Source organism: Grus americana, chromosome Z (genome assembly GCF_028858705.1).
Source record: "Grus americana isolate bGruAme1 chromosome Z, bGruAme1.mat, whole genome shotgun sequence".
In the NCBI taxonomy this organism is placed as follows: domain Eukaryota; kingdom Metazoa; phylum Chordata; class Aves; order Gruiformes; family Gruidae; genus Grus; species Grus americana.
In genome coordinates, this window is record NC_072891.1 from 43,316,798 (window position 1) to 43,343,368 (window position 26,571).

The 26,571-nt window shown below is 40.0% G+C and overlaps 1 protein-coding gene across 2 annotated transcripts in view; it reads left to right on the plus strand.

Annotated features, from left to right (window-relative positions):
- The window catches only part of LOC129199585 (transducin-like enhancer protein 4), a 100,938-nt gene extending 76,518 nt beyond the window's left edge, over nt 1-24,420 (plus strand). For both annotated transcript variants that reach the window (XM_054810290.1, XM_054810291.1), the window contains exons 9-20: nt 10,094-10,213; nt 10,772-10,825; nt 11,441-11,593; nt 12,853-12,985; nt 13,190-13,383; nt 13,569-13,645; nt 17,267-17,516; nt 18,594-18,841; nt 19,794-19,941; nt 20,549-20,699; nt 21,016-21,092; nt 22,716-24,420. In XM_054810290.1, the coding sequence (XP_054666265.1) occupies nt 10,094-10,213; nt 10,772-10,825; nt 11,441-11,593; nt 12,853-12,985; nt 13,190-13,383; nt 13,569-13,645; nt 17,267-17,516; nt 18,594-18,841; nt 19,794-19,941; nt 20,549-20,699; nt 21,016-21,092; nt 22,716-22,823 (1,713 nt within the window). In that variant the 3' untranslated portion in view covers nt 22,824-24,420. The remainder of the gene's footprint in view (nt 1-10,093; nt 10,214-10,771; nt 10,826-11,440; nt 11,594-12,852; nt 12,986-13,189; nt 13,384-13,568; nt 13,646-17,266; nt 17,517-18,593; nt 18,842-19,793; nt 19,942-20,548; nt 20,700-21,015; nt 21,093-22,715) is intronic.
- Nucleotides 24,421-26,571: the final 2,151 nt, after the last annotated feature.

Consider the following 26,571-nt stretch of genomic DNA (forward strand, 5'->3'; position numbering starts at 1 on the left):
AACCTAGTGAATTACATAATTTAGGAGCATTTGCCAGAATGCTGTTTTAGGGGGATTACTGTAGTCTTCCCTTAAGAAAAGCAGAGGAAAAGATGGATTGTATTATGAAGTACTTAAATGAGAGAGAACAGTCTTCACAAATTATCTAAGATAACTCATTTGAATAGAACAGAAGGTCATGTGTGTGTATGCCAGTTATCACACTTAACTACTTGGCAGAGTATAGGGGGAGTACAAGAGGGAGATTTTTGCTTTTCCTCTCCTCTAGCCTGAATTAAAAATGTATTGGCTACTCATTGCTGACATCAAAACATTTCCAGCTAGCCTGAAGTTAGTATTTGATTGTGCTTTTAACGTTTAAAAAATTAACAGCGTGACCTGTCTAATATAAATAATGTAAGGCCCAGAAAAGTAAAAGCTACTGCTGCTTCTCTTGGCAAAGCTCTAGGATGTTCAGGAGTTGTAGTGCATCTAAAAATCTGGCAGAAAGGACTGTGTGTTTTATTTTTCCAGTCATCAAAGTAGGTGTTGTACTTATAATGTGTTATTATATACTGATGTAACTTCTTTAAGGCTGATTGCAGGATCTGTGTTCCCACTGCTCCTCCATCCATTCCACTTACCAGAGTCTTTGATTTGAAGAATGAGAGAGGGGACAATTATTTTCGCAGCAGGCTGAGGTCCAGATTCAGAGTAGTGTGCAGTAGGCATCTAAAGTTCAGCACATATGTACGTTCCTCTGATTTCTTTATCTGCCTTGTGACTTTTCTGAGATCAAAGCATGTGCCTCAAATCTGGCATCTGCTCGAGTGCTTTCCTGAATAGGAAATGGGATAATTTCCTGAACAAGGGTCTTGGGAACACAAGTAAGTGAGTGTAGATGAAGTGAGGCAGATATAATGGGCTTGGATGTTATTTGGGCAGAGAGGCGAACAGTAGTGCTCAAAGATTTCTTTCTGGAAGGTATTTTTATAGATGGTTGAGAGAATGTTTTGCTTCGAATCAGCATGAACTGGAATTTGCAAATATTTAATAGCACCTGGCCATGTTTTATCCACCTGCCCAATTAAGAGACTGGTTGGATAATGAATTCTTTTTTCACTGGGCATTTAGCAGTGGCTCTGGCTTCCTAAATCATGTGGGGTACTAGAAAAGCATAAAATATATCAAGTTTTCAGAAGCCACACAAGATCTGACAGGGGGAGAGATAAGTGAATTGCCAGTCTCTTAGTTAATACCTGAGAAAACGTTTGAATAAGTTTCTGCTTCTTGAAGTAATTGGGATTTGGAGTGAATGTTTCTATTCAATTTTAGGGTGCTTTTTGTAATTGTGGTAGCTCCTTGAAGACTACCTCTTTTTCCCATCACTTTTCTACTGATCAAGTCAGGAACAAATAGGATTAAAAATGGGGGGGAAGGGAGGGAACAAGTCAGAAAGTGTGGAAAGAGATGATCAGCTCTATCTGTGAAATATTCAGTTAAAACAATACTTTGTTTTGTTTTCTTATCATCTCCTAGGTCATCTCTGCAGCAAAACAACTATAAAATCCTTTAGAGACAAACAGGCAGAAGGAAAGAAAATGAAAATGTTTTTCCCTGAAGGGTTGATACATATGTATAGATTGGAAGGGAACAGAAATGTGAAAACTCCAATCTGATGCCTTTGCCATGAATATAGCCTACGTTAGATGTAACCAGAACTAAAAATGTGGGGCACTGGGTCGCGGTATCTGATTGAAAGCAACTAAATGGAGTGTCTCATGGGACTATCTTCAGACATGATCTCTGTGGTTTTAAAGCAACAAAAAAAGGTTAATTAGTGCTAGGTTATATCCTTCCGGTCAAAATGAAGAATTAGATAGGGAACGTAAATCCCAGGAGAAAGTTGTTAGGACCTGTCACATGAAAACTGAATCCACTTAGCTGTCCCTGGCGAAGGCAACTCTTAAAGCCTGATCATTACTACTTTAACATGGAAAATCTGGGGGGTGTAGGTGTGTGTATTTTTTACCTCCTAACCTCTGTTGCTCGTGCTGACGAGATTTTTATAACCCCCGTGGCTTGAGCCACTGCAGGAAAGTGTTTGCGTTCAGCTTGGCTCAGTGCCGCACAGTCCATTTTAATCACTGTGCAAAGTGAAAGGATAACAGTTTTACTGTGGTGCTCGGTCTGAAAAGAGGGCTCTAAGCAAAAGCCGGTTATTCTTCAGAGGGATTTCGTGATTCTTGCAGATATTTTTTTAACAAAGTGTAAAGCATACTGACACAGGCCTTTAATGGCTATCATAAAACATTCCCTCTTTAGCGTTTTCTTACTACTCTGAAAACTAACCAAATTACCTTGCGTGTTCTGTTTAAATTCAGTCGCTATGAAAATGTAATTAGTGTTAATATTCTGCAGATATGTTGGATGCTGGGAATTTTCTCTGTGTGGCCGTCATCGGCTTTTGAAGAACACTCACAGAGCGCTGCCGCTTTTCCTTGCGTCATGGCACGCCACTGAATCAAAGCCTGTACTGCGGGCTGGTGGTTATCCTGCTCTCTCCCTTTCATGGTGGTGAGCCCACAATTAAATTGTTGCATTGAATGCTCCGGCTGGTTGAGCTTTTTCTCTTAGCCTGTGATTGCGTGCTCTCCCTCACTCTTTTTCTCTAGTTAACTCCCAATACTCTCCTCTCTGTTTCTGTTTCTATTTTGCTAGAGCTGCTCAAACTGTTTCAGGTCTCTGCTGAAGGAAATAGCATGAAAGATCAGTAATTGGAACCCCAAATAAATATTTGAGGAGAGGAGAGCTGTAGTTCCACGATTCCTCAGCACTGCTCTGCTCCTCAGATTTCCGAAGACGATTATATTTACCCTCAGTCCTTCTGAATCGCTGTAACTCGGTGGCCTTTGACCCCCCCATTTCAGAGTGTCTGATTTTGGTTAAGGTAACATTTAGGGGTTTGTATGATGCGATGACTAACATGCAGATTTGTCCCGGATTTAGTAATTTTATTTTCTAAAATGCCAGCTGTATGTTTTTCTCTGTCTGGTAGCATTTTCATGCTTATGCCATTGGAGCAGTTATCTTTTCTGGTCTCATTAGGGGCAGAACTCCTTTGCAGCCTGCATATGCCCTGAGGCTCACCCACTGTATTGCCTATACTAGTTGCAATTTGTGCCTTAGCACCTTCTCGCAAATCTTTTCACTCTGTCTGAGCTACCTGCTCTGCTGTGTGCTAAAGCATATGGTCTTAGTTTGGGGTCTGTTCAGAGGGGAGGGGATTGAAGTGCGGGGCTGTGAATGGAGAATGAATCAGGTGAATTGCTCTGTGGATTAAAGGGGAAGATGTTTGACAGCGCTTGGGTCCTGTTACCATCAATTAAATTCAATATTTACGAGTTGGCAGATGTGGATGGGAGCAGACTTGATGGTGAATGTAATCTGTGAACTTTGAAGCTTCTGTAAACCTATCAGAAGTGTTTAACTCCTCTTCCTGCCCATCTGTTTCTTTTTCTTTTGTTCCCTGCTGAAACCAGGTCCTTTGTTCAAACTGTCTTGCTTACCAAAGGGTGCTTGTTATTCTTGCCACACTCCTTGATTTCACTACCTTCATGTGCGTGTGCTAAGATATACTTTAACCTAAACCTGTCTTTCCTTTTTGCCTCACAGCTGCGTTCCTCTACTGCTTCACTGCTTGTACTTAAGCTGCGTCGGTTCTTCTCTCCATCCTTTGACCCTGACAGCGTCAGTAGTGATTAGGCCTTATGTGTGTTATGTCCCTCAGCCAGTGATTACTGGAGAAACTGTATTTTAAAGGATTTATTGCAAAAATCCATCTGTGAAAGGCTAGCCAGCAGCCCTCACCGCTGCTTTAAAACACCTACATTTCTTGCAGCCACCGTGCACCTCTACTCCAGGAGGGACCGGAGAAACAGCAGCACATGCTGATAGGATTATACATCAAAATTACTAGGTATCTCCAGCTTCTGCTGTGTGGCCCGTTTAGCTTTTCCAGCAAATTGATAAGTGTATGTTGAAATACACGACTGGAATTAACGTGTACAACCGTAGTGGTTTATTGTTCATTTTATCACCCATTTCATAACATCTAGACTTTGATGCTTTTAATTAGTTAGATTACATATGGCAGTGGTACCACCAGGGCAAGCAGATCACCGGTGTAAACAGTTACACGGATATTTTTAGAGAAATTACACACACATACACATAATCTATGTACATATCTACTTCTATTCACAAAAACTTTTGAGAACACTTGTGTTTCAAAGACTAAGTGCTGAGCCTACACGTTCTCTTTATTCTGGACTTCTTTATGCCTGTCTCGTTGTTCTTGCAGCAGCACTGCACATCTAGACTTTGATGTTTTTTATGACACTCTTATCCACTAATTAACTTCATTAATTTTGCAATTAGTGAAGTTAATTAGTGGGTAAAAATGCTATATAAAACTTCAAAGTTTGCATTTTAATCATAGTTTGTATTAAAAATAATTATCACACGCTTGATTACTAAACTCAATCCAGTTAGCTCAGACAGGGTCATGTGATATTAAAACCAGCTTTGTTCTGTATCTTTCTTAGCTAGTTAGTAGCATTTTTCACTAACAATTACTGAGACTTTGGTATCTGAAAATGCAGCTACAGGGAAAAAGCAGTGAATGAGACAAAAAAAATAAAAATTTGATCATGGTGTGGCTGAGTCGAACTTGGGTTTCTGTTTGGACAAGTAGAGAATCAGGTTGGAAAAAGGGGAGGTAAAAAATACTAACAAAGTTCACCATGACCGGCGACATAGATATGAGAACAATACTTGGCTACCAGCCTCCTCTCCTTTGGCAAGCCATTTCTGAAGAGATGTTCTCTGGGCTGTACTGCCTGACTGTGTCAGCCTGATCTGTGTCGGCCTGATCATGACCACTGCATATACATAAAGGAAACAGCATGGTGAGGAAAAACTGCTTGCCTAACTAGGGACAACAGAGGGGGGATGTTGGAAAATTAAAGCAAAGAGCACATAATCTGTGAGGTGAAGTGGATACTGGCAGGTAGTAATAGCAATGGTAGTAATAGTAATGACAACAGCAACAACAAAAAGCTGTAGCAGCAGTGTAGGTGTGGGTGACCGCAGGAGTACAACCACTGTGCAAACACTCCGTATGTTGTCTATAGAGCAGCCCACAACTTTTCACATCATCTCCCTCAGTTTAATAAAAGTAATGTGCCTATGGGTGTATGTAAATTAATGCATTTTTGTAGACAGGTGGATGTTGCCTTATAGTTAGAGCCTTGCAGGAGGTTTGCTGTGTGGGAGCTCTTGTTTACAGTTTTTCTCCCTGGTCTTGCTGAGTTGCGCTGGACTGCCTAACTCTCGCCCGTGTATTTCTTACGCCCTATCCTGTCACCTCTCCTGTGGGACTTCTCCCACCTCGTATCGCTCATTACTCACTGGAGTGGTCTCCATCCTATGCCTGGTGTGTTAGAAGTCGCAGCACCTTTTTTTTTTCCTTTTTCTTTCCTTTCTAATTTAAGCATATGGTTCTGTCTTAGAGAGCTCAGTGCTGCAAGCCCAAGCCTGGAGCAGAACCTGAGTCCAAGCTCTGGTGCTGGTACGTCCATTTATAACATTGGTATCAGCCAACCAAGCAGCATTACTGCCTGGTCGTTTCCCTGTGATGCATATGGTATCCATTTTTATAGTTTCTTTTATACTTTCAGCAGACTTTATAATAGCAATAATGTCATTCAGATAATTATACCGTAATTGACCTTAGCGTTGAGCATCCTTGGCTTTTACTGCAGTTTGCTTAATACTTCAGGATGGTCAATTATCTCATAATTCCCACTTTGTTGGGAATTATTGTTTTAATTATTACACTCCAAATACATCATTTTGGCATAGTAGTAAGGGTACGCTGGGGAATGGTCATATTCGTGAATGCTTTAAAGAGTTACCAGCTTTATCATGTGGGAGGGCTTTTCATCCTGTCATCTCTAGTCATTACTTTTAACACTGATTTCATTTAATTATCATGTAGTCTGCTCAGGCCAGGTCTTCATCTGCAGGAGTTAGCATATGGGGAGTTGGGATGCAGGATTTGAGAGCAGTTAGATGGCTGTGCAATCTGACCGTATTGATTTCTTTTCTGTCATGTTACAGTGTGAGTCATCTATGTTATGCGAGTAACTTTCAGTGGAAGTTGAGAATAAAATGGTAAATTTAATTTTTTCTTTTCCTAGCAATTTGAAGTATCAATTATCCCAAATACACAGCGAGCACGCTGATGTTTGCTCTGTTACTGGTCATAATTTTACGTCTGCCTAAGGAGCTCGTGTGGCCCTCTTCATATTCATTTAACTTGCGCCTTTGTGGCACTGGTACTCCACCAGCAGCAGCACCCTGCCAATGCTGCAGAGAAAACAGAGCGGTCCTCGTGGTGGGAGATCCTCTTGGTTAGCACTGTGCTCCGCACTGCCCAAAACAGAGACTGAAGAATAGCTTTACAGCCTAGTGCGAAATATACTGTGGGTCCAGCACTAGAAACACTGTTGCACTTCTTAAGCAAATTATGTGAACAAGGCAATGTTCTCACCCTTTCTATAAACGTATATGTTCAGTTGTTTTTTGTCAGCATTTTGTGGTGTATTTAACATGAGTAAAAATGTTCTACCTAAGCAGAATGTGAAAAACGAGTACGTTTTGCTAAAAGAGAAACTAAATATAACCTACTTTCACCAAAGAGTATTTTTTTCTATGTCTCATCTAATTATATGTGAGCAAACTCAGTGTTGGTTAGTAGGAAAATGCTACTCTCTAGTAGATTAACGCATTTGATTGAAGAAAACAGCAGCGTGAAAAGACTTTATTTCTCTATAAATTTTAATAGTTACTAAAATGAGGACTCCAGCCCATTAAGTTACAGCCTGCCAAGTCATAATGCTGAATCACTTAATTTCTCTAAGTAGCTATCCTATTCCAGCTTCTTAAAGGCAGCTGTTAGGAGAGCACCAATGTTTTAATCAAGGAACAAGGCAGAGTCTGACAGCTAAACAGTGTGCTTCGATGGAGGTTTTCTTGCACAGTCTGGAAATACAGGGGCCTCTCTTGGAGTGTGTAGACTTGCACACCCAGGAACCAAGGTGTGGGTGTGTACAGGATTATATGTAGGAATCTGATGTCAGTGGAAACCATGAGGACATTGTTACATCCCGGCATTTCTCACTGAAGGTAGATCCTTACAAGTGTTTGTAGGCTGAAAAGCTATTGCAAACAATAGTGGTAACTTGGTATGGGTAATAATGTTGTCCCTCAGACACTGAAAATGCTAGGTGTTAGGTCCATAGGAAGATCTAGACCATAGCTCACTGGCTGTATATATGACTTACCTTTATTACTTAGCATAAAAGATAAATTTAGGTCTGTCAGCACCAGTACCAGAGATCCCACGAAGTCAGAGATCATTATGTGGCAGGTGTACTACATGTTAAAGGAAAGAGAAGCCAGAGCTGCAGGGCTGTTGATTGACTGGCTCATGCAGGGGAAGGGGTCGGACAGGTAAAATGTTCGGATTTGTTCTGTAGTCATTGACTCTTGAGGCAAAATAATGTTGGTCCTGTTTCAGTCTGGGAAATGAGAATCTGCCTGCTGTCCATAGGTGAGTTGCCTCTGTTTTTCTGCTGATGTCAGGTGAGATACCACAGCAAGGTCTTTTCATATTGGTATCAGGTCTGATCCATCTTTGAAGCAATAAAACCATTAAGCAATGTGCATTGCCCCAATGCCCAGTGTGGTGCTCATCCTTTATGTGCTAGTGATAATTAGCTACTTTATCATTCTAGTAGGGAGCTTTAATTTATTACTTTATTAAGCAGTGAAATCAAAGATTAAAATGGTATCTATAGCACATAGCTAACTAGATTGTGAAAAATGAAACTGTATGGTTTCAAATTTACGAAAATAAATATTTCTATTTAAATAAGTGCAGTAGTTTAGTTCTTTAGACACTGCTCTAATTTGTAGTTTACTGGTGATTATTTTTCTTCGTTTTAAAGCAAATTGCTTTCTGTAGGGTGAAGGTGAGAAATAATGAATTGAATTCACATTACAAGCTACTGCCTCCCAAATTGTAAATGAATATAAATGTAATAGGAACATACTATTAAAATCTTTTGTAAAAGACTATGCTATGTCGTTACATTTTTGAAGCCATCAGTTCATTTGATGTTGCATTTCTACTTGGCCTTTATTTTAAGGGCTTCTGTGCCTACTGCCACTACTGTCTCCTCATGTCTTAACATGTGTTGTCTCTTCAGAGCAAAAAATAGCATTGTTAGTTTGTGTCATTTAGTATAATAGTTGACTAATGATCTGTTTTAAAGCTAAATCAGTGAAAGTATTTTAAGATGTATTTGATCAGGGTGGGAAATCCTTGTCTACCTATTTTATACTATCAGGGAGAGAGAGGGAGGCAGGCAGGCAAATGGGAAAGGTACAGACTCTGTTCAGCACTAGCTTTGTTCTAAAATTTTTGTTTCCACTTGGTGTACTTAGAGAGTAATTAGCAATTACCAGTCAAAAAGATGGAAGATTTTTGCAAATTCCACCACTCATTAATCTGAGCTGCTGCGGGCAATAATTGGAAATTTAGAAAAGTGGAGAGGAAGACCTGATTGTCCCAGCAGGGAGACATATTCTCTCATGTGACTTGGGCAGTGAACATAGTTGAACTTCTGTGGTTAAGTGTTCTTAATCCTTACCAGAAATTTGTGGTGTAATAAGTTAAGGAAAAAAAACCAATTGGTAATAGCGATGGAACAGAAGTTGCATAATGTAAATGCTAATTTCTTGGTTTGCATTCCTGGTAGTAGCTATAAAATAAACCTAGGGAGGTGTGCACTGAAAACCCCCAAACCAAATTGCTGTGTTGTCCATAGTGCATGGTGGAAGAACCCCAAGTTTTTGGATGAATGGGAGGATCTAAAATCTGGCAGTAAGGACTTCTGTGGTTGTTGTTCCTCCCACCTCCTTATATAAGGAGAACAGAGAGGTAGAAACAGTCAGCAGGATTTCAACTGAGAATTACTTTCATCTTCATTCCTGTCAGCTCCAATTCTGCAGAATGCCCGAACACATCCTTACTTACGTACGTTCAACCGTTGACTTCAGTGTGAGATAAAGTTTAGCGCATGCTTAAATGCTTTCTTGAACTAGGGCCAAAAGCTGCTGCTGCTGCTAAAATCAATCCTAGAGGGAACTTTGCATCTTTCATTACTTTCTTTTTTTGTTTACCAAGGTACAAGGTCCACCAAGCTTTGGAAGTATGGTAGGAGTTGATAAATGTCGCCTGCCTTGTTTAAAGGAGTAGAGAAAAATTGTTGGATGGTAGCACATATTATCTTCTTTTCTCTCCTGTCCCATATGCATGCTCTTTAATGATCACTACTAAGTGAAGGCTGCAGAATGGCAAAAGAATCCCGAGCCATTGCATTGTGTTTCCGTCTACTGCAGGCGCAGCCTATAATTATAAAAGGTGCCAAAGTGAAATGAGTATAGGTGTTTTCCCCTGTTCTTTTCTGCTGCGTGACTGTTCAGAAGCTTGCTTGCTTCTTTGCTAGAAATCTTCATTCAAATGTTTGCTGAAGTGTGACTACCTTGAGCCACTTTGTTCTTCTTGATTTACTCAGGCAAACACGCACATATACACACCCACCCCCTCTTCTGGGAGTATTGATTTAACCCTGCGCATTTTTAGAGGAAACAAGCTAAAACCAGGCCAATGCACAGTATTCATAAAACGCTCCCAAGTAGCTCTACATTCATACCGTTGACACTGCAGATAGCAACTATGATCCGTCGGCTGATTGCCTTTATCTGTCTCTTGCAATGCATTGTGCACTTTTAATACAAGACACTTGCTGGGTAGCTATAACTGATTAAAACCCAAAGTGCTATCTGTGAGAATAGTTCCAAATCATATTATCGGGGTAGAATCATATTACCGGGTTAAGTTGTATTGAGGGATAGTGACAAGTGAACCACTATTTTGAATGAGCGTCTGATGATGTTTTCTTCATCTCTTTTCTGACTTCAGAGCTCTTCTGTATCTCCCTCAGCCAGTTTCAGAACAGCAGAAAAGCACAGGAATTCAGCAGATTATTCTTCAGATAGTAAAAAACAGAAAACAGAAGAGAAGGAAATAGCAGCTCGTTACGTGAGTAAATTGTCTACATTGTGCATTGTTGAACTTAAATGTTCCTCTGTAATTTCACCTGATTGCTGCTGCATAACTAATTTTAAAATTTAGAGAGTCAAATTTTTAACAGGTTCTTACTGCCTACCTCTAACATCTGTGCTGCATGGAAGGCTTTGGTGTGCAGGATTGATAGTATTTTTAACAATACAGAGCACCTGGAAGGTGTGTGAGAAGAGGACTGAGCATTAGTTAGGCTGGGACTTGGTAGATCTGGAGTCTAGCTTGGCTCTGCTTCTCAACGCAGTGCAACTCTGGATGAGGATCTTCATCCTGTGTCCTTGTTCACCAGTGTGAAAACTGGGAAGAACGCTTTAGCTGTGGCAACCTGTTAAGCAGAAGCCCTATACCAGATGTGAATATTACAATTGTATTACCACATAAAGCTTGGTAAAAGTAGATGCTCTGTTGCATAGTTGTGAGCAGCCGTGCATTTCATTGGTTTATTTTTTCTTAGTACTTAAGGGACATTGGGATATTAAATAAATGTTTTTAACACATTGTGATTTGTCATTGCAGGACAGTGATGGTGAAAAGAGCGATGACAACTTGGTGGTTGATGTTTCCAATGAGGTAAACACAATGTTGGTTTTTGTACCTTACAGTGGTGGTGGTGTCTTCAGTGGTTTCTATGCATATTGGGTATATGAATAAGATTACAGCCTTTGCCTTCATAAAGGAGCTTGAAATGCCTGAGGGAATCCAGTCAGGTCGTCTGTCTTTAAAATGCAAATCAGATCTGTAACACTTATTTCTACAAAGGACCTTTTTGTTTCTTGTATGAACCAAAAGTCTGCTTGAGATATTTGAAGACAGCTCAGCACAGCAGATAGGATGCAGCTTGTAACAGTATCTGTGGTTTTTTTCACTCTGGCCATGACTTCATTTGTGAACTTTATCAGGTTCAAACCTTTTCAATCTGTCACCTGGAAAATGAGATTTACTTGCCTGTTTCATAGATTTTTAACATTTTTCATGGTTAATGGCATCAAATTTTAAAACTTTAAAAAAAAGAGTTGTCTTTCATTATCCATCTTGATTTTACAGTTTTATCGGCTAAATCAATTAAGAACTGAAGGAAGATGTCACTTTTTAGGACAGGTCTTCATTCCAAAGTGCGAATTGCTCAAGACAAGCATTAGTGGCTATTACGAAGTTTTTATGCTAACCCATGTTGCTCATGTTTAGGATCCTTCCTCTCCTCGAGGGAGCCCAGCACACTCTCCACGGGAGAATGGCTTGGACAAGACTCGACTGCTGAAGAAAGATGCACCAATTAGTCCAGCATCTATTGCATCCTCCAGCAGTACTCCTTCCTCCAAATCCAAAGAACTTAGCCTTGTAAGTGCTTCAAAATGCTCCTGACCCATGATCATATGCTGAAACACATGCTTACCGTATTTCTGCCTGGACACAATTTGGATTTCCACAGCTATCAGTAAAGCACTATGAAGCATCAATTTAAAATTTGTTTAATTTATCTCTTCAAGGGAATTTAGTAAAATAGTAAGGAGAAAGTCCACAGCCTTTTTTTTGAGATAGGAAGAGGTTATTTTCACTGGTGGTGTGGGTAGATGATAGATGTACTGTGCTGAGAGATGTTTTTCTCCTCCCCCATATGAAAAACTGTCATTCTGAGAATAAATAAAAGTACAAAGGGGTTCCTTGAGCTGTTTTGCTGTGCTGTGGTTTACAGCAAATTCAGTTCCCTGCTTGGATGTGATTTGGTTGTTAGCTTTGTTTGAATTACCAGGCCATATACAACAACAATAATTTTTATTTTCTATCTAAAAAGTAATCTGTCATTTACAAGAGCCTTCCTTGACTTGCATCGCAAATCACAATGCAAAAAAAAGAGCTGCCTGCAAGTCGGGGATGTTCTTTCCTTTCCTGTTTGTGACCACAGTTAATCACCTTCCTGAGCTGCACAGTAATTCCCCTCTCAGTTCTTCACAGGTCAGGGTACGCGATTATTTAAAGAAATAAAATAAATAAAAAGAAAGCTTGAAGTGAATGTAGTGCTCAGGAGAGGTGATGGAATGACAGGTTCAGGCCCAGGAGTCAGTGGTTGGTCTGATGAACAAGCTTGTCACAAGAGCGGCACTGCACAGTTCCTGACTTCATACCCATCACTGTCTCCATCCTGTGTTTCCAGCACCTCGTTTGGGCATGAGTTGTCGGTCAGTTGTGGAGTTTTTTTGTGCTCTTCTTGTCCACCTGGCAGTGGCCTCTCACAGAAACTCATAATCATAATAGGAGAAGGTCCTCCATGAGCAGAGTGAGACCACCGACAGATTTCACATATGCTGCCAATGTAACTGTCGGACAGCAATGATTTTCAGTCATTGACCTCATTCCGAATCATATGGATAGCCCCGACAAGGAAAGCTGTGAAGGCTGTAGTTAATTCCCAAAGCCATTCTGTCTTTTTCAGTGTCTCTGCAGCTTCTCTTCATTGCCAGGGACTGTTGAAACTCAAACCCGAAGCTAAATATCAGTAATCACGCACACTCTGGTTGTTGTTGGCTGTCTTTCCAACCACTAGCTAAAAAAGTAAAATAACTAACAAACTGTCTTCCTTTTTCCTTTTTGGTGATTAGAATGAGAAATCTACCACTCCAGTGTCTAAATCAAATACCCCAACTCCACGGACTGATGCCCCAACTCCAGGCAGCAACACCACTCCTGGACTGAGGCCGGTGCCTGGCAAACCCCCAGGTGTGGACCCACTAGGTTAGTGTCCATATATTTTCATGCTGTGAAACAGTGGCCATTTGTCCCTAACCAGGCTCTCTTTAAACCTACAGTCATGAGGCAGTGTGTGTGTGTGTGTGTGTGTATATATATATATATTTATATTACTGTTTGCCAGACTCATATTTCATCTGATGGGTCTGGGCTGCCTGTGTGACTTCTCTCTTCTTCTCCACTCAATAGCTTCAGGTTTAAGGACACCTATGGCAGTGCCGTGTCCTTATCCTACTCCATTTGGGATCGTGCCACATGCTGGTATGAATGGGGAGCTGACCAGCCCTGGAGCTGCCTACGCTGGTCTACACAATATTTCCCCTCAAATGAGTGCAGCAGCTGCAGCAGCAGCAGCAGCAGCAGCTTATGGGAGATCTCCGGTGGTGAGTGTTTGCCGCTAGTGCGTTCAGTGTTGGGCGCAGTTTATGTTAAACTTAAGACCTGCGGGGTTAAATGTAGTTCAGTCTCTTTGAAATTCGAGGAGTATGCTATGGAGAACATGAATTTATTTCCTTTTCCTAACTCCATCGTTAATACACCTTTTTGTTTTACTTGGGGAAAACTATAGGTTGGTTTTGATCCACATCATCACATGCGAGTCCCAGGCATCCCTCCCAATCTCACAGGCATCCCAGGAGGAAAACCGTGAGTATCAAACATTCAACTTTAAAAGTCAATCATCTGTTGAAGTTGTGTTCCCTTGCCGGTTGGAATTCCCCTTAGCTACTGGAAACTATTCTGTGAATAGAAGTAAATATAGCTATTTGGCAAGGGCAGGAGAAACACTGTTTAATCTTAACATTGCATTTGTAAATTTGTTTTGAAGACTAATAGCAGCAGAGAAGGACTGGGTGATACAGAGTAAAGGAGACAGAAATAAATGGAAAAATGAGCTGAACTTTGAGGTGTTACATGCTGAATCTGACTGGTTGGTCTTATATGGAAATGCAAACTGGAATGGGATCTCGGCTTTCCATCTCTACTGTACTCTGCTTCTCAGTTTTAAAAAAATGATTTCTTTGTTCACAAAAACCTTGCAATTACTTGCAAACTTATCAGCTGCTATGAACACCAGTGTGCAGAGAAAGGAACACTGAAATGTTTTGTTTGATGGAAAAGACTGGAAAGAATTATTGTATCATAATGTTCAAATTCATCCTTGATGGAACTGACCGTAAAAGGTGACCTGCTCTACCAGCCTTTGCTTATTGTGAGCCTCGGAAAAAGAATTACACAGATATGAAGAACTCTGTGCTCACGTCCCTCTTGAGTTAGAGAGGGGGAAAAAAACAGCGATGCAAACCATATTGATCCAGATTTTATGTAAGGGTCCTCCAGTTCCATTTCTTGCATGACATTTATGGGAAACTGTGACCAGCTAATACTGAAGAGTTTGATAGGCAGGGGATGTTTGTGCCGTTCTTCTCTCACTCTTGTATGTATGAACGTGTTTGTGGAGGAGTGTTTGGGGTTAGTCACGCACTTGCACGCAGTGTGAGTAAATGCATGTGCTTGCCTGCCAGTGAGCTTACGGACACGCAGGATTAATAACATACCGTGGAGACAACCGATCAATCCTAGTGCCTGTAACTCCTCTTGTACATATGTGTCACACGTATCATAAACCATGCCCAGCTCTCTCAGACCTCACACGCTAGTTACCGCCTCATGTTGACTTTTGTACTAGTTACGCTGCCCTGTTAGGTGGGTGCATAAGGCGAGTTTGGAAATAGGTGTGCAACAGCTTCCAGATGAGCTGCTTGCATTAAAAATTCTGTGTGGCACAGATCTTCATCTACACGTGCAGTGGGCACTTAGAAATGTCTTGACTTAATGTTCACGTGTTCACTGGGTGCAAGTTCATCTTTGGTGGAGCTGGTCACTCGGAAGGAAGAATGACCGGATCTACCAGGCTTTGCTTGCTGTGGTCTGAGAAATGGCAATACCAGGGCAGCTGAGACCTCCGTGCTCACATCTCACTTGTGTTAGAGGTGGGGGGAATAAAATGCGAGGCCAACTGAAATAAAACTGGCTCAATACTGGTGCATCTCCAAGGGGTTTGAATGTTGTTGACATACTGATGACAGTTTAGAACATTTAAATGTAACTGTCATTTGTCTGCCATAGGGCCTGAAACCTTTGAAATCTGTGGTTGTTTTAGCATGATTGCATTGATTTTTCTTCATCTTAAGTGCAGTACTTTTCACAGCTATCATTCGGGATTGTTGCTTTCTCATTTACTCTTCCTTTTCCTGTGGAGCAAAAATTATATAAATTCTCTGCACTGTTGAGTGTCTGTTGAAATGGAGCGGGCAGCGTGTGGCACATCAGGGATCTGGCCCATAATAACTGTCTTTTCACTTTGGAGATATATCAAATGCTGAGGATTGTACAATGTATAAATAGAAAAGGTAGCTAATGTGAAAAGAAGAAAAAAAGTGCTCGCCAGGTGTCTGTAGTGTCGGATATTCGTAAGATATTTAGAGTACTTCAAATAAGCAACATGCAGTGTTAGTTCTCAGAGTGGAAAAAACCCTACTACTCAACCGCCACAAAACCAAACAACAAAGCAACAGTTTAATCATACGTGCTGGTATGGAGTAATGGATAGAGTGAGAATAATGTAGTCACTGATCAGTCCAGATCTAAGCATTATTTCTGTAATTGTTAAATATGTTCCCTGTGTACTTTACAAGCATGCTAAAAATCACTTTGGCTGATAAAAGTATCATGCACTCAGTGCTCAACTTGGCTCTGCAGAGAGCGACTGCATACAGAAGTCAGGAAAGATGATAATGAAGCTGCACTTGTTTTGTTAGAGATTTCATGTGACCATCAGCTGCTTTTTTCAGTATTTTACTGCAGCAAACACGAATTAGGGAGATAATGAAGAAGATATTTTCAATTTCTGCAGTGATAATCAAACCCTAATTCTGCTCATCTAGGCAGTTTGCTTCTGACAACCGCAGAAATCTGTCCTACCCTTTTCTGAACGTGTTTAATGTCAAAAAATGGAGAATGATGATATGATCTGTCACTCAGACCTGCCAGAACAGGAAACAGAGTGCAGGATGAGAAAAGTGTGTAAAGCTCTGGGAATAGGGCAGAAAGGTGCAAATGCAATTGCATTTTGTCCTACTGAAAATTATGCACTATGAATATTAAATAATAAATTCAGTAGTTGAATCCTGGAGACTGCCTTCTTCAGTGACTTTGAAGCAACAATTAAGCAAGCAATCTTCCTAAGTATTCTCATAAAAAGATTTTTTTTGTGAGCTCTTCTGATCCCACCATTGTGACAATGGATTTTTCATCACTGCTGTGATGATTTTTCAGGTCTGAGGAAATTAAAGCCTTCCGTTAAGCATAGCTTGGTATGTGTAGGTGAACCCTCTTATAAAGTTTGTGCTCTTGTAATAGATGTGATCTGTCAGGTAGCATCTCAGAACAAGACAATTTTACAACCTAACTGTTCTCTCTGGAAAATATTTTGAGATGAAGCTGTTGATAGGTTATTCACAGGTGGCATAGCTGCAGTCACACCACACATTCTTTCTCAGTGAGAGCCCTGATTCTGACAAGAAAAATTGGGATTTGTAGTTGTGTCAGGTCCACGCAAAAAAAAAAAAAAAGTGGGGGGGGCGGGGAGGAAAGACAGCAAGCCCAAAAAGAAGGAAAAAAATTCCTGTGAATTTTTGTTGGTCTATCCTGTCAGATGTCAGGAAGCGTTCCTTGAGTTTAACCTGAGGGGCGTGGGACCCACGGTGTGTTTGGAGCAGCTTATCAGCAGTCCAGCTGAAGTTTGCACATTAGAGTCAGTAAGGGAGCAACCAAATATCCCCCTCGGGTACTCAGCTACCCGCTGTGCTCTGCCGCAGCCAGCCAACTGTTTCTGTCTTCCAGGGGGCCCTGACCTGACCTTCCTTCCCTTCTCTGTGTGTGGTGATCTCCCCGTGCCCCGAGTTTAAGAGTAGCATCGTGTATCCTCACCCATGCCAGCAATCATCATTGCCTGAGTTGTAAAAGCTTGGTTGATTGGTAGATGGTGCTTGACTTTCCATGTTAAGAGTACCTAAGTTTATGCTTTGAGAGCCAAGCTATAGATAAATAAATAATTTCTTCTTCACGTGATAAAAAGATTGCAAAAGGAGCTGAGTGCACAACCTGAATGCCCGCAGTGGAAACATGCCTTTAATTCTGTTTTCTTAAATAGGCTTGAAGAAGAACTTCTTAAATCACCCCCTATTTTTTTTTTTTTCCCCTCAGAGCATACTCATTTCATGTAAGTGCAGATGGTCAGATGCAGCCGGTTCCTTTCCCTCCTGATGCCCTCATCGGTCCAGGAATCCCTCGCCATGCCCGTCAGATCAACACTCTGAACCACGGGGAAGTTGTGTGTGCAGTTACCATCAGCAACCCCACAAGACACGTGTACACGGGCGGGAAGGGGTGCGTCAAAGTCTGGGACATCAGCCACCCTGGCAACAAGAGCCCTGTCTCTCAGCTGGACTGCCTGGTAGGTGAACACGGGCATACGACAGTAGAAGAAGATAGCAGGTTGTGTTAAGATTGAAATGATACCGTTAAGGTACAAAAAACAGTGGCTATTTGAGTGCTGTCATTGGTATCAAAGCTTGATATTTCATTTGTAATTCTGTTGTTTCTTTTAGAACTGAGTTTGAAGTATTTTCCTTGTCGTAGTTGTGGTTTTTCCCCCCCAATAAATCAAAACATCTTTAATACCCTAAAATTGTATTGGTAGGGCGAAAGATCAAAGACAGCAGAGCAAATATTGTTTATAAACTTTGACATTTGTTGGCAATCTTAAAACTCGATATCCTATCATGCTAAAAATTGCTGTCTTGCAGCTGTATTCTCTGAGAATATTTGAAGACTGTCACGTATTTTGTGTCTGTGTATGTGTGTGAATGCATTGCCCTGTCTTAATGTGACAATTAAAAATATCTCTGAGTGTTATTCACAAATTATTTGAATGTGCTAACAAGATGAACCATTGTTAGCAGCTTTTCTCGTGTCATTTACTAGTTCTTGGTAAAATGTTGCTTCTTGTTACAGAGGCAGTAAAATGCTGTGCAGCACATGTAGACATATAATGAATTGCTACACAAGTTGCTACACAAATGAAGAAAATTGCCCAAATATTTTCCTCTGACATCTTCTAGATGGTGGCAGCAAGTCTCACTGGAACAGAGGGGGGGGAGTGTGTAGGGAATTTGGTACTCCCCCATGCCGAGAGGTTAATGTGCTGAAATAAACAGAGTATGAAAATGTAACTTTCTACACAAGCTGTCGAATACAGCTATCTTGAATTGTTTTGGGCTGGGTTCAGGTCTTTGCGTTTTGATGCTAATTAAGATTAAATATCTCTCACTACTGAATTTTGTAGATCAAGTTTAAGTACTTCCCTAATGTCATGTAATTTTCTGGCATTAATACACTTTATCATTGTCATAAGTATAAATGGCTCATTAAAACCAGGAGGGAATACAATACTTTTATGGATTTCTGCTCTCATGTTAATGCTGTTTTCCTTTCCTCATGAGTAATCTCTTGATGGCTTCTGTCTCCACAGAACAGAGATAACTACATCCGTTCCTGCAGATTGCTCCCCGATGGCCGCACCCTGATTGTTGGTGGGGAAGCCAGCACATTATCCATTTGGGACCTGGCAGCTCCAACTCCTCGCATCAAAGCAGAGCTGACATCTTCTGCTCCGGCTTGCTATGCCCTAGCTATCAGCCCTGATTCCAAGGTCTGCTTCTCTTGCTGCAGCGATGGGAACATTGCAGTGTGGGATCTGCATAACCAGACTTTAGTGAGGTAGGTTCATCAGGTTGTGAAGAATTAATTAGACAAGGCCTTACGTGCTCTTCTGCATACATACGCTATTTTCTCCACAGTGTCTGCATAGCTGCTTCCAGTATGTCATTGCTAGGCAATAGCTGTGGTAATACCTTGACAAAAGTTTATATAATTGTTTATAGGTTTGGGGAGTTTCAGAGTTTCAGGCCTGTTGAGCAGCCCCATAACTGTAATTTCCTAAGATCAGCTGGTGTTGACACTGCTGTATGTTCGTAGAACAGATGGTTTTCTTTGTTTCCATGCAATACACTGTGCTCACGCTCCAATCTCTTTAATCAGTGCTCCAGCAAATACGTCTTGTGTAAAGATGTGTGTAAATTACTGCATTGCAAACTTAGCGTCTCGGGCGTATGGGTTGCTGCTCAACACTAATGTACAATAAGCTAGGAGCCAGTCATACAGAGCTTCTCTGTGCACTGTACTGTGTGTATGTTATTACATGTAATATTTCAGTATTGCATGTAAAGGCAGGCTTTTACTCCCCCATGTTACCATTTAGACTGCTCTTTTTTTTCCAGCTTTGTTGGTGACCTGCAGATTCTTCTTAAACTAAGTGAATTTTGACAATCGTGCTACGTTCCTTTAGAGGGAGTGGGGTATTTTCAGTCAAATAGTGGGCACCGCACAGTCAGCAGCAAAGATCCCGAGAGTATCTGACTCGTAAAGCATGTGTTTTGAAATCAGATTAGCACTTGGCTGTCTGGACTGATTGCTTCATCAATTCATCACAGAATTCACGTGGTTGTCCCAGAGTTTATATTAATGTCAGATTGCTATTGGAATCTACGTTACCATTGTCTTTAATGGCTGCGTTTCAGGGACTGAAAGAAAAGGGAGGTATTTAGTATACGTGCTCAGAACTGACTCTTTCCAGTGCAAGAACGTGCGTATCTTCTTTCAATACTTTCAGGCAATTCCAGGGCCACACAGATGGAGCGAGCTGTATTGACATTTCTAATGATGGCACCAAACTCTGGACGGGAGGCTTGGACAATACAGTGAGATCGTGGGATCTCAGAGAAGGGAGACAGCTGCAGCAACATGACTTCACGTCACAGGTTCAGTCTCAGAACCCTTGGCATGTTAAGAAAAACCTGTCATGGTTTTCTAAAACAAGCACTTTGGGGTTTTGGGGGTTTTTTTAAAGTAAAAAAAGCAGGCTCAAAGAGAACTCCAAAGAATTTTTCACTTAGCCTCACACTTGGTTGGTTGGTTGGTTGGTTTGTTTGTTTGTTTGATGTGGCGGTTAAAAATCATTCTGGATTATGACTATTTGACAGATTAGTACTTTACCCATGAGAGTAGTGGAGAATCCTTTTTATTAAAGAATTGCTAGATTAAAGTGTTCCTGCGTGCAATCTGTTCCCGTTTCTGTAGATTTTTGTTCAAAAAATATTATATGAAAATATTTTAAAATGCTGTCAGATTAGCTAGGACATTAACTTTTATAGCTTGATTCAGTGCTTTACTATTACAGTTTTTATAGAGCTTTGTTTACATGAACTAATTTATCTCAATTACTACAGTAATTGGATTATCATGTTTTTAAAACTGTAGTAGACCAAAATGTGTTTTTGCATAGTGTTAACAGTGTAGCAAGAGTTGGTTTTGAATAGCTCAAGCTCATTCCTTTACTGATTGAAGCATGTGCTGTGCTAATTCCAGATCTTCTCACTGGGCTATTGTCCAACTGGTGAGTGGCTGGCAGTAGGAATGGAGAACAGTAACGTCGAGGTGCTGCATGTTACTAAGCCGGACAAGTATCAGCTGCATCTTCATGAGAGCTGTGTGCTGTCACTCAAATTTGCTCACTGTGGTAAGCAAATCTTTCTATGCTAGTGTTTTTCCTCATCAGAAATCTGTGCAAGATTACCTTTAAATGAAAGTAAGGTTATAGTTAAAAATTAGATATTAAATTTAAGTATTAATTTTAAAAATTTTATACGACTGCTTTTTTGTGTGAACTGCTTATGTTGCGATCGAACATCGTAGTGCAACCCGATGAAAATGTGACTGTTCTTTGGATATGTTTTCCATTAATGTGTGAATGCATTGTCATTATGATTAATCTGTTTCTTGGGGTGCATTCCTTGAAAACAATGCAACAATAATATTTAAACAATCTGTTGCAGGGAAATGGTTTGTGAGCACTGGAAAAGATAATCTTCTTAATGCCTGGAGAACACCTTATGGAGCCAGTATATTCCAGGTAATAATCTCTTAAGAGCTATTTTCCACATACATTACAGTGCAGTAGAGCTGCACATCTCAGGGTCTGTCATTAGCTTAAGGAGTTTTTAAATGGAAATTCTTGGCTAATTACTATGTTCCTTTAAGACTTTGTCTGTAATTAGAGATACGCTTTTGTCCTTTCTAACATTTGAGTGATTTAGCTCTTACAATAAAGTAACCCTTTCATCCAAAATTGGTTTTAATACCCTTCTTTCTCACCTTCTTGTGCATATTGCTGTAATACAGTACATGTGGTTAAGTGAGCATTCACTGAAGCTCCAAAGTGTAGCTGAGACAGTGAAAGTCCTATTCAACATGTGTATTTTTCTTGGATGAGGTGCACGAAGTCAGTGGATTGAACAGGCGGACTCCTGAGCTGAAGACTGTATCCTTATGGAGGAGCCCTGCGGAGTGTAACTGGAAGTTGTAATCTTTCTGTAGTCTTTAAACCCTCAGTGCCCAATTTTAGTGGCACTTCAGTGCCATGAAAGAAAAGTAGGATTTTGTGGCATGTCCTCCCTTCTTTCACCTCCAGGTACCTCCAGGCTGGGAATTTCTTGAACTAATTTAACTGATGTTCTGGTTTAAATGGTCAGATCTCACCTGTACTGATCCCTGCCATGTCTCTGTCTTTGAGGACAGCGCAGTTTGCCTTGACAAGAGAAAGCTGAGGTCTGAGTTTTCTTAGTGGAGACTATTCAGCTCAGGAACCACCTCCCACAGAAAGCCCAAATCAAGAACACATCTGCCTTAAACCTGATGTTAAAACCCCTGTGCAGCTTTCCTAATGAGGGTTGGAGAAAGAAACTTCCTGTGCAGTGCAGCAGAGGTTTCTTGGCAAAAACATAGCATGATTGGGAAGTTCTTAGCTCTTCCAGTGACAGGCAGAAAAGAATGTGGACAAATGTTACGTAAAAGAAACGTGCACCAAAACAGCATGTAAAATGTACACACCATCTCAGAAAAGTCAGAAGAGCTGGGAGAGACAGAGCTACTGCACCCTGGTGTATCCTGTCTCCCATTCACCTGCTGTACAGTGTTGCGCATCTTATTCCGCCACAGTATCTTTTCATATTTGCATCTTCCCTAATAATGTCCTCCTTTGTGCAAGGCTTTAGTTGTCTGTGTTGGGGAAATAGTGAGAGGAGATACAGTTACTTCTGTGGAGTCTCTTTCTTTCATACCTGTGGGTGGGTAGGGCTTTGTAACGCTTCTCCACATGGATTTCTGGTTTACAACAAAAAAAAGGAGGGAAGAAGAAGATGGGTTTTCATTCATTTTTATGCAAAAGCTAACATTTAAAATATTAATAAATGCTCATTTCTTGTAAAGCGTATAGAAAGGACTACTTCTTTTTGTTTGATTCATAGATTATCTCCCTTTCCGCTGCTGATTTTTGTTGCTGTAGTGCTTTAGGTGGAGTAAGTTTGGAGAAACAGTCTTGTAACAAAAGCTGCCACTACAGATCTGATACTTAAATGAGCTTTTGGTATATTCCCTTTCTATAAACTCTTCTAATTAATCTTCAAGCCATTCTAGATTGAAAGATTGGAAAGACATAATTTTCTTTTTTCTTTTTTTTTTTTTTTCTTTCTTGTAGTCCAAAGAATCTTCATCTGTGCTTAGCTGTGATATCTCTGTGGATGACAAATACATTGTCACTGGCTCTGGGGACAAGAAAGCTACAGTCTATGAAGTTATTTATTAGAGACAAATCTGAATGCAGACAGAACTCCTTCTCCTAGCACTTTGCTGTATATTCCTTTTTTTTCTTTCTAAACTGAGAACTTAAATGCTCATCACAGTTGTGGAATTTATTTTTACCTTCTTAACTTGCTATTGATTTGTGATTGCTCATTAAGAACTTGTGATACCAAATTGTCAGATATCTACTTGGAAGAAGATGGAATAAGCATACTTAACAGTGAACTTGACTCTTTAATTATATATTATACATGTAATGTATTTATTTTGTTTAAAGAAGGCTTTCTAACAATGAACTGACTAAATAAAGCTGTCTGGCCCGGCTTTAGTTTGAAAGGTGCATTGTATACTTTGTGTTTTTGCAGGTGGATTAATTGGGGATCTTGGAGAAGGATGTTCAGGAGATAGTTAAAGTTACACTAAATAGACTTGTAGTTTCTATTTAAAAAAAATAAACTTTGTTATATTTTTTAGTCCTGTTCTTGGATGAGACCTCTAAGTGTTATTACAGTATAATTATTTGGTGGGAAGATGCTGTATCTTAACTATTTTAGACAGTCTTGGAAACTTAGGAAATTGCAAACTGTAGCCAGTAATCTACATGCCTGTGATGAATGGCAAATTCAGTTCACATCTAAATTAAATTCACTTTAAGTAAGAATGTGCTAATTTATATATTTGCAATGTTAAAATAGCATCTTGTGTACAGATTTGTTCTCAATGCTTTTCTGTTGATAGACATAAAGCATTTTGGTGTCAAGCTAGGTTTTTTAATATAAACACCTCTCTTTGTTATATTGTAGAGAGTACAATAAGTTGCCTCAAAGAATCACCTTTGTTACTTCTGGAAACTTTTGCAATGTTTCCTTGAAAATGGGGATATGTGTCTTTGGGCAATTTTTCAATTACAAGAGATTATGAAAAATATTTGATATGTTCTTTGGAAACTGCACTGAAATAAGAATGGATGCCTACCAATATACAAACTACAAAAGCAATGACCTCCAAGGTAGGATTTACAGGAGTACTCATTCCAAAATACAAAAAGGAATGGATACTTATTGGGATAAGGACTTGCTTTGTTCGCCAGCAGTTCAATCCAAGTCTTGATTGGATGTCCCTAAAACGGACGCAGACTGAGCCATTGTGCCAGAGACAACGTGTTATCTTTTTATGTTGTTGTTGTTGCTGTTAAACTATGATCTGTGACTTTTTTTTTTTTGAATGCTTTAAGAAAAATCTTTAAGTCTGTGGATCTGCTGATGTACAGTGCCTTTGCTGCTATGGATCAAAATCAAAAGACCCGTGTAGATAAATCTTATTGTATAAGTAGAAAATTACTTAATTTCATACTAGAAATGGATTGATGCTGCAAGTTAAAATGGACTGTTCATTGAAGTTCAAAATGTGGTAGCAAAAAATGGTGTCTTAAGTGCTTAGTGTTTGATGTCATTAACAGTTTCGTAATACTCTACATTGTAGAAAGATTTTGATACTAAACTGTGTCATTGTACATAGTTCTAATGCATTGTATTGACCACCAGTACTTCTATAATGGTAGATTATTGTTTGTGCATTCAGACTTTTAAGCATTAAACATAAGTAACTTCTAAGATGCCTTTTTCTGTTGGGTTTTTTTTTTCCCTCATTCTTTTTGTGCATGATAATCTCAGTTATGTGTGCAGAATGCTGTCTGTAAGAACAACAGGCATTCAATCACAGAGCATGCCACTACAGAGACTTTGCGGTTTTGCCACTGAGAGACCATGTAGAGTTTCACAAAATTTCTCCGAGCTAGCAAAATCAATGAATTTATTGTTTCCCAGGTTACCTGACTGCAATGATTCTGTCACCTAGAAGTTTGCCACCTCGCGTTTGTGTAGTTTCCCGTCTGATACAAAGCTTTGTGTTATCCCAGACCTTGGAGAGAGTGAAACTTGGGACAGTTCCTGCGCCTGCAGAAATATGTGGAGTTAAATGGTGTTGCACTGCAGTGTCACACCTGGGTTTCCCCATGCAGAGCTAAAACCTGTTAATGCCTGTGGAAAGACTTCTCTTAACTATAGTTGGGTTTAGATCAGGAATTTAATCCAGCTTCCATTGAGTTAAGACACAGGTTAAAGTGAACTAGGGGAAATTAATTTATACACTACTGGGGAGGGGAGGCTTGATAGGAGGAGTTGTGCTATTCATAACAGGATAAATGGAAAAAATCCGAGGGGAAACTGGAATTAAATCTCTCTCCTGTAACCCATTTCTGAAAAGCAGCGTTGTGCATGTTGGGAATTCCAAGGCATGAAAGCCGGTCGTGCTGTGATGTGCCAGCCCGTGGTGGCTGCTGGCACGTGAACACAGGCTGAGAAAGGTTTTGGGGTTTTTTGAAATGCCAAAACAAGGCTTAAGCTGATGAGGTTGTGCACCTGTACCGTGAGTGACTGGGTAATACTTGTTGATGAAGGAGAGTGTAGAGGCAAGTTTCCCTCAGAGCTATCAGTTTCCTTAGAGTTAACGGTGAAGTTTTCCAGATGTCCCCCAGAATAATGCAAATTTTCACTTGTATTCAGGTTCTGCGCTACTTAGTACAATAATGCTTCATAAAGGTAAACATGGTACAGATGCTTTCTGTTAATTGTTACTCTTGTCTGAAGAGATATAATTTACCTGTTATAAGTATTATATTGGAGACACCTTTTATTTTCAAAGCCATTCAAAAATTTAAAAGGCTAGGGTGTACTCCATTTGCTAACAAAAGAGAAAACACCTACTTAATGTTTGCAGAAGATGTAATATTTTCATGTAGTGGTTGAGGCATAAGAGATTACTTAAAACCCCTAAGATAAAGCCTGCCTTTAAAAAGAATAAAACATTGCATACTCCTGAATTCATACCACAGCTAGTTTTGACAGCAAAGTAATATACTTTTAAAGCAGCCTGCCATATATCTGCTTATTAATGTTTGTACTGATGGCTTGTAAACAGTCTAGGAATTAAATGCTTTAATCCAGGATTAGTGCAGTTAAATGTGTAATCATCCTAATTTTTTTCCCCTTCAGGGTTCAGTGCAAGAGAGAGATGATACAGAGCTACTTTCTTTTTTTCAGTTAATCATACATAGGGTCACCTTCCTTTTTCATTCTTTAGTTTCCCTCACCACTGCAGAGCACAATTTTGTGCAAAATGTTTTGTTACAGATGTTTTTTGTGCCATAAAAGTGGCCAGCATAGTCCATATTCAAGGCACAACCATTGCTTTCTCTGTATTCTTCCCCTCTCAAATGTTGTTTAGTGCAATGATACATTAGGAAAGCCATTTCTTTCTAATCTTTGTATCCTTTCTCACTGGCCAGTATCAACATGTTTAAGGGGAGCACTTTCTGACAAAACAGCATTTTCTAAAAATACGCAATTTAAAATTGTATTTCTCCTGCTTCTTTTTAGCCAAAAGTGATTTTTCTTTCCTATTTCTTTTTAAGCTACTCAGTTATGTAAAAAAGAAAAAAAATATTTTACTGGCTGTAATTTTCCTGTATGAGGGATTTTTAAGTCTGTACTGGAATAGTTCAAATTGGATTTTGTGGTTGTTTTTACTCTGGCACCCAAAAGGCATAGGAAGTTCCTTCTTCCTGAAATGTTGATGGGTGTGTGAGAGTAACAGGAAGGTAGCTCTGCAGGTTTACATATGTCTTGGAGTATCTTCCACAGAAACACAGGTCAGATCCTTTGCACAAATGAGCTCATCTGTGCTAAGGACAA